Source organism: Leptonychotes weddellii, chromosome 2 (assembly GCF_054177405.1).
Source record: "Leptonychotes weddellii isolate Sample4059 chromosome 2, ASM5417740v2, whole genome shotgun sequence".
Classification (NCBI taxonomy): domain Eukaryota; kingdom Metazoa; phylum Chordata; class Mammalia; order Carnivora; family Phocidae; genus Leptonychotes; species Leptonychotes weddellii.
The window spans coordinates 146,894,374-146,902,670 of record NC_138370.1 but is presented as its reverse complement, the minus strand read 5'-3'; the positions used below and the strand labels follow the sequence as shown (position 1 = coordinate 146,902,670).

Sequence of the window (8,297 nt, the reverse complement as noted above, 5' to 3'; positions counted from 1 at the left end):
CATAACAATAACAAATTTAAAAAAATTCATAACAGTGTTATAAACCATAGGTGTATAGATAGAGGTAAGGGAGAAGACTTATTTTCTTAGGTTTTTAGCAAAATTCAGCTCTCATAAACACCTTTAATTTCCTTTGTCCTCTCTCCTACTTCTAACCCTGATTAAATATTCAAACTGCCACTTCTCTGCTTGTACTCAAAAAGTTTAGCCCTTGGAGGAGAAAATTACACAGCCATTCTGATTCTTTTTTTCGTATTATATGAGTATATATAAAACCAGCAGACATGATGCTATTTGAGAGTCTTACTGAACTTCCATAGTGCATTCAGTCTCTCTCTGAGATAGCTGTTGCATACTTTTCCTCTCTTCCCAAACTTCCTACAGCCTTACTCTTCAGCTGATGACCTTGCTTCATCTTTCACTGAAAAAAATAGATGTAATTGATAAAAGTAAAGAACTTAATATTTAATTTAAAAATATTTAATATTTAACAGGATCCATCTTTCCATCACCAGATTTAATAACTTATCTACTTCCTATTAGAAGGAAATTAATATTGGGACTAGTATAGAAAGTTTACTTCTATTATCCTACCTCTTATTCTCTTCTGAATCCTCTTCATTTGGGCTTTCATCCCCACCACTCCACTGAATGGCTCTTATCAAAGTCACCATTACCTCCAACATACCAAGTAGTCATGTCCAGAGTCACCATTGCATTTAAACCTAATTGGGAAGTATCTCCTGTCAAGAAGTGAATGTCCTATCTGGAGAAAAGGCTAGCTGTACAAATTGTCTCCTTTCTTCTGAGTTACATTTGAGACCTTGCTCCCTTTTGGCAAAATTTAGGTTGGCAATGATGACAACTGTAGTCATATTTTATTTGATGTTCTTTTCTTTTCCATTCATTATATTCAAAACTCCGTAATTTCCATTTCCCATTTGAATTTTGTTTTTTTCTGGCATTCCATTGGTGGAGTCCTTGTCTGCCTCATGAGCCAACCTTTTCACTTCAGTGCCCTGGCAGCTGTGGAATAACTTAGGCTGGTGAGACCAGCCTCCTGGGAAGATCTGTTCCTAGGTGTTAGATCTGTTTCACATGGAGGATCATTGTCACCGGATGTTTGAGAGTAGCTGCTGACTTCTGAAATCAGTGTCACTAGAAGCCTTTTGAGGATTCATACTTGTCAACCTTGAAACATTCCAGGGTTTGAATGGAATTTCTTTTTTTTTTTTAAGATTTTATTTATTTATTTATTTGAGTGAGCAAGAAAGAGAGAGCATGATTAGGGGCAGAGGGAGAGGGAGAAGCAGACCTCCCTTCTGAGCAGGAGCTGGACGTGGGGCTCGATCCCAGGACCCTGAGATCATGACCTGAGCCGAAGGCAGACGCTTTTCACCGACGGAGCCACCCAGGCACCCCTAGAATTTGTTTCTATTACACTCTTTTTTTTGTAGTAATAGGATAACACTTTAATTTCCCTCTACTGTTCCCATATTTCTGTAAGGAACATTTACTCTTCTACTGAAGATGGCTGCTTTCCTTCTTTAAAATATATGGGGCTAGTCCTGTTAAATATTAAATATTTTTAAATTAAATATTAAGTTCTTTACTTTTTTTTTTTCTGATCCAGACACTTGTTTTTCTTTGGTATTTTTCTATGTATTAGGGGAGCTCTAGTAGTGATATATATGAACTCACTATGTTCTGGGTCTGCCAAAAGCATTCTCTCGTCAGAACAATATCTAACTGTCTGATATCTAATTTCTCAATGTCCTTTTAATACATTTCTCCTTTAATACATTTCTACTTTCTTGTGCCTTTCCTTAGAATTCTAATTCTGTGAATTTATTTGTGATAGTCCTTTAGAGCATCAGAAGTACCTTTATCTCTACTTGCCGTTATAACCTTGAAGTACAAGTAGTGCTTTGAGTATTTTACACTGATTTTGCTGGTAGTCCTTTTTGAAATATTGCCAAATTTTCTAATTTTGTTCCAATATTTTATTTTTATTTTTTTTAAGTTTGCAGACCCCTGAAGTATGATGTTCATGAAGCAGTGTTTTTTTTTTTTTAAGATTTTATTTATTTATTTGACAGAGAGAGACACAGCAAGAGAGGGAACACAAACATGGGGAGTGGGAGAGGGAGCAGCAGGCCTTCCGCTGAGGAGGGAGCACAATGCAGAGCTCGATCCCAGGACCCTGGAATCATGACCTGAGCCGAAGGCAGACACTTAACGACTGAGCCACCCAGGCACCCTGTTCCAATATTTAAAAACAATTGTTTATTATGAAAAATTTCAAATATATACAAAAGTAGAAAAAATAAATATTTGATATACCCATCTTCCAGTTTCAGTAATTCCCAGCATATTGGCCATTCTGATTTCTAAGGGGTAGTTCTCCAGTTGCTTTTATTAATGGAATTTAGGGGTGACTTTAACAGGATGCTTCCCAAGGGGGTTGTGAATCCTGGCTCCTTGTAGATCTCTTGCTTTTCCTTGGACTTTGTCACTATTTCTGATCTCATGAATACCAACATGTTTTCACCTTTTCTGTAATCATTTTTTATCAGCAATCTGTGCTCCATGAATCTCTTTTTCCCTATAATATTCTATTCTAATTTTAAAGATCTCATTTTCCTTCCTTATCTGTCTTACTTATCCCAAAAGTTCTCATACCTTTCTTCTAAAGAAAGATTTCTCATCTTCCACTTTAAACAACATCTTTTCATTTATCTCTGCTTTTTTTTTTACTGTTCCTAAAATAATTTTTTGGAGTTTTGTTTTTCTCTATTCAGCCAAAGGATACAGCACATTCTCATTATAATAAAACAGACATACTCTGGTTTTTATTAATCAATAAACAATAGAACTCAGAAATCTAGAGCCATGGTCAGAATTTGTAGTTTGCAAATCTAAGTTCAAGTAAAATCATGGATAAGGTTTCTTCCTGCCTAATTCCTTGTCTTAGCTCTGGGGGCAGTTCAAAACAGAATTTGGGGACATCTAATTGCACATTGTTTGTCAAGAGCTGGCCTTAACACTTAAAATCTAGAAGCTCCCTCTTGTGTTCTCTTGTCCACAGGGAATGTAGGAGGTGCTATTTAAAATCTTGGTCTGCAGACCTGACTGCAAAACACTATAATAGTGAGAAAAAATTTAAATAGGCACTTTTCTCCCCTAATTCCTGATATGGAATCTCACCTCAGCTTTCTTGGCAATACCCAGCCAGGGTGCATCTATGGAATTCAAGTGTAAGCTGCAGCAAGCAGCCTGTCTTACAGCTCTCAGTGAGGGCTGTTTCTACTTCCTCAAGGGTATTGTCGTCTGTATGCAAGGGGACAAAACCGCCATAAGCTGTGGTGACTTACCAAGAAGTAACTCTTACATGTCATGACCCCAGTAACAACCTAAAATTTTACTCCTTATTTGTTTTCCTCATCTATTTCTCAGAGTTCAAGCCAGTATGTGAGATCTTAAAGACTCTTTTGATTTAGACTTACCCAGTAAATTGTAGACAGCTCTACCTGATTTGCCCAAATATGGAGCCATGAAAGAACAGAAAAGAATGTGTACCAATTCCCAAAATAAAGGAGGGAGCTAATAAGCATGCCCAGCATTCTCTCGTAAATTTACCTCACTAAACTTAGTCAACCTCCAGAGGGCCACTGGGGAGGAGGGGAGGCCACCATTACCGTGGGGCGGGGTGGGGGGCAGGAATCTCTTCTCATGGAAATCTGAGAAGGAAGAAGTATTCAAGTGTCTACCACCAGTAGCAAGTATTCCTTTTCCTTGGAACACCTTGTTCTCTAGGAGCCCAAGATAGTCTTTCTCCTCGTTTTCCTTGTACTTCATTAATACCTCCACTTCCTTCATCTCTTCTGCAAAAAATCTCTGCTTATTTACTCAATCGCCAAATATTGGAGATTCATTATAGACCCTTTTATATTTAAAGCCCATTAGCAGGTCCAACTGGCATTTTCTCCAAGATAGATACCTAGTGTACTTGCTTCTCACCATGCCTCTTACTGAAACCTTAGTCTAAATCATCACCATCCTTTACCTGGAGTACCCTCCTAATTGTTCTCTCCACCTCTGCTTTTGTCCCCATAATTTATTCTCTACATTTTATTGAAAGATTTTATTTATTTTTATTTATTTGTCAGAGACAGAGAACACACAAGCAGGGGGAGCACCAGGCAGAGGGAGAAGCAGGCTCCCCGCCGAGCAGGGAGCCCGATACGGGACTCGATCCCAGGACCCTGGGATCACGACCTGAGCCGAAGGCACACGCTTACCTGACTGAGCCACCCAGGCACCCCTATTCTCTACATTTTAAGCTATATCTTTGTAAAACCTAAATTTGACTATACCAAATACCTGCTTAAAATCATATGGTGACTTTTTGCCAGTAGAATAAGAGTTATACTCCTTACCATAGTTTCCAAAATCCTGTGGAATGTAGTCCCTGCCTCCTTCTCTGTCCTCAACCCCTACCATTTTCCTTGCTTTCTATGCTCTTAGCCACACCAACCCAACCTTATTTTGTCCTTTCCATATACCAAACTTATTTCTTTCCACAGTCTTTAAATGTGCTGTATGTATACTTTGCCTGAAACCATTCTTCCATATTTTTTCATGGTTGCTGCCTTCTCATCTTTGAACCTCTTTCCTACTCTAGCTAAAATAACCCTTTCCACATACACCCTCCCCCCCATACATGATCCTCTCCGTTCTGTTTTATTTTGTTATGTTCATTATTATCTGATGTTATATTTTTGTTTATGGATTTATTTTCTATCTTCCTGGACTAGATTGTGAGATCAGTGAAGGCAGGACTCTTGTCTTGTTTACTGTCAGGTCCCAGCATCTAGAATTATGCCAAGCATGTAGTAGTTGCACAATAAATATTTCTTGAATAAATTACATAAGGCAGAATTATATGAAGTACTTTAATAGAAATGTAAAGTTCAATAATAAATGTGCAGCAGAGTGAGTATTTATTCTCTGTGACCGACCAAGGAAGGCTTTACATAGAAAAATGCCAGTTGGCCTAACATGGAACAGGATAAGTAAAAGCTGGATAAATTGTGGTAGAAGATGATGATAGCATTCCAGGGAGAGGAAAGAGCAGGAGAAAAAACATAGAAAGTATACATTGAAGGAACAGCAAAACTACATTTAACTCAAGAAAAATAGTTTTCTTTACTTGATTTCTTTCTTTTGGTCTGTTTTGGAATTAAACATATTATCACTTGAGGTCTTTGGTATTTAGAGAGCAGTAAGGAGTTAAATTAGAGAAGCAAACTTGGCTTTGGCCATTCCTTGTTTAAAAGTTAAGTTGCTCAGGAAATGGAAAAATTTTAGAATATATCGATTTTAGTTCAGTACATTTTTATCACTTTATCCCTGGTTTCTATGTAACCAACTCAGATCTTTTCTGGCAATAGGCAGGAGATTACTTACAAGGAAACAAACAATTAAGGTTTTGGAAAAGGACTCATATGTACTCTCAGTTTCTATCTTCTCACTTTTTAAAGTGGAGATTCTGGAGAAAAAAGCAAATAACTAAATCTAGTTATTCAGAGGGTTTAATAGAGGACATATTTTCTCGTGTGTCAGATCACTTATAAGCATTAAACTGTTTCTCTGGGAAATTTTAAAGATTTTTTCTGTGTGTTTTTTTGTTTGTTTTTTTATAGCCACGGTCCAGAACAACATCAGTTTTTTTTAAAGGGCCAGGAAAAGTGGTGATGGTTGCCATTTGCATGTAAGTACCATTTAAAATAGAAATATATTATTTTTGGGACGCCTGGGTGACTCAGACGATTAAGCGTCTGCCTTCGGCTCAGGTCATGATCCCAGGGTCCTGGGATCGAGCCCCATGTCGGGCTCCCTGCTGAGCAGGGAGCCTGCTTCTTCCTCTGCCTGCTTCTTCCCCTGTTTGTACGCTCGCTCTCTCTGTCAAAAAAAAAAAAAAATATTATTTTTAATGTGTATATCTATGAATGTAAAAATTTATTACTTGGTATTTAGGTAAAGGGTTATAAGTTCATGTTATTAGAAGGAAGTTGAATGAGCCTTTGTTAATATTGTCAGTAAAATGATGAGGGAAGAGTCCACATAGATATCCATGCTTGTGCTGGGTCTATTTTTGGAGTGGTTAGGATGTAAGAATAGTTGCTCTCTGAAAATTCTTTTATTTTCACTGGAGTTGAAAAAAGTCTTTTTTAAAAAGGTGAATTGGCTGAGATCATTTTTTGAATAACTAAATCAACCTGGGTCATAACTACTGAAGAATATTTATATTTCTTATTTTTCCCCATTTAACTTGGAAGAACATAATTGATATTTGTGCCTCTTCTTTTTCCTTCTGTCTTCTTGATTCGTATTGTTTTGTTATCTTTTTTCTCTTTTGTTGATTAATCTATTTTAGGATATTTAAAAGTATTAATTCCATAATTCATTAGTTTGTTTATTTCTAAAATATATACATATGACATGTCAGGAATTGTGGTAGGGTCTTGAAATACAAAGATACAATTCATAATTCTCATCTTTAAGGATTGGAGGGGCACTAGACTGGAGAATGTCATGTACGGTAATGTAGAGAAGAGATGATGATGCACTAAACTGAGATAATGAAGGTAGGGATGGAAAGACATGTTTAGGTCCAAGAAGTTTTAGGAGGTATGGTCAAGGATGGGTCCAGGTTTCTGGTTTGGACAATTGGATAGATAATGGCATCATCATTGAGAGAAGGAGCACTTGAAAGAGGGGCAGGCTGGCAGCAAAGGAAATGATGAGTGTATTTTTGAGTTTGAGTGATCTGCCTGTAGGGCACCCAAGTGGAGTTGGTCAATGGCATTAATTCCTCTCTTCAGTAAAGTGAGGTTAGCAATTAAAACTTTCTTCATTGGAAGAATGTATGTAATATATGTAAACTGCTTTGTGTAATACCTAGTACATAACAGGTCCTTAATAAATACTAATATATGTTGGGTCTGAAGCTCACAAAGGAAAGCTGGATTAGGGATTTAGAGTTGAGGGTTATTAATACAGAGATGATAATTAAAGCCATAGGAGTAATTTTTTTTTTTTTTTTAGATTTTATTTATTTATTTGACAGAGAAAGACACAGCGAGAGAGGGAACACAGGCAGGGGGAGTGGGAGAGGGAGAAGCAGGCTTTCCTGCTGAGCAGGGAGCCAGGTGCGGGGCTCCATCCCAGGACCCTGTGATCATGACCTGAGCCGAAGGCAGACGCTTAACGACTGAGCCACCGAGGTGCCCCAAGCCACAGGAGTAATTAAGATCACCTGGAGAATGTGTATGAAGTGTGAGGAAGAAAAATCCCTCAGGAGGAAACCTTGAAGAATGCTAACATCTGTGAAATGGGTAGAGGAAAAGAGCCTGCAGAGGAGACTGAGGAAGAGAAAGGAGCAAGACAGAAAGGAAAGCAAATCAGGAACTAGGAGGAAAACCAGGGATATCATGGATGCCAAGGAAGACAGTCCTTTAAGAAAAAAGTGGCATATGCTTCTGTGAGATTAAGGAAAATACTAAAATGTTTTCAGGAATTTAGTAGCAAGAAACAGTTGTGGTATTGATAAGAATAATCTACTGAGGTATCTGAGGCATAAGCCATTGTTAAATGGACTGAAGACTTAGTGCAAAATGTGGAAAATGGATACAGCAAGAGGAGCTATAATTCTTTCAATGAAGTGGAAAAGAGGGGAAAGAGAGCTGGAAGGGGATGTACAGTTTCCTTATTTATACAATGAGGATATTAATATTTATATAATAATAGTGTTATAATAAAACATGGTAAGTGACTAAGTGTAGTGCCCGAGGTAAACCGTACCAGTCATTACTGTTGGAATCTGAACAGCTAGCTTCCTCAGAACTAACCATGTTTATTTTTAGCATCTATTATCTTCTAGTATGATTCTGAGACTGCTTGGTCTAGATTTGTCTTCACCTCTGGCATCTGGCCTGCTTAAGTAAATAGACTTTGTGACATTAGTGCGCTGGACAATATCAAGTGTAGATCCTCTTTAACCTACCCTAAGACACTTAATTTCTTTTCTAACTTTACTTCATCCAAATATAAAACACACTCTTCTCATAAGTTCTCAAAATATACTTAAGTAATTTGTTTACACATATCATGTTTCTTCATTTGAATATTTAATGATATCATAATCTGTGTTTTTCAAATTTATTCTCTTATTACCTAAAATATAATAAATTCTTAAAGGCTAGAGATTCTTTTTAATTTACTTTGAACAGAAT

General features: G+C 37.2%; 1 protein-coding gene across 2 annotated transcripts in view; it reads left to right on the top strand.

The window, feature by feature from the left end:
* Nucleotides 1-8,297, top strand: part of SLC30A9 (solute carrier family 30 member 9) — a 78,731-nt gene that overhangs the window by 38,990 nt on the left and 31,444 nt on the right. For both annotated transcript variants that reach the window (XM_081813037.1, XM_081813038.1), the window contains exon 8: nucleotides 5,706-5,773. In XM_081813037.1, the coding sequence (XP_081669163.1) occupies nucleotides 5,706-5,773 (68 nt within the window). The remainder of the gene's footprint in view (nucleotides 1-5,705; nucleotides 5,774-8,297) is intronic.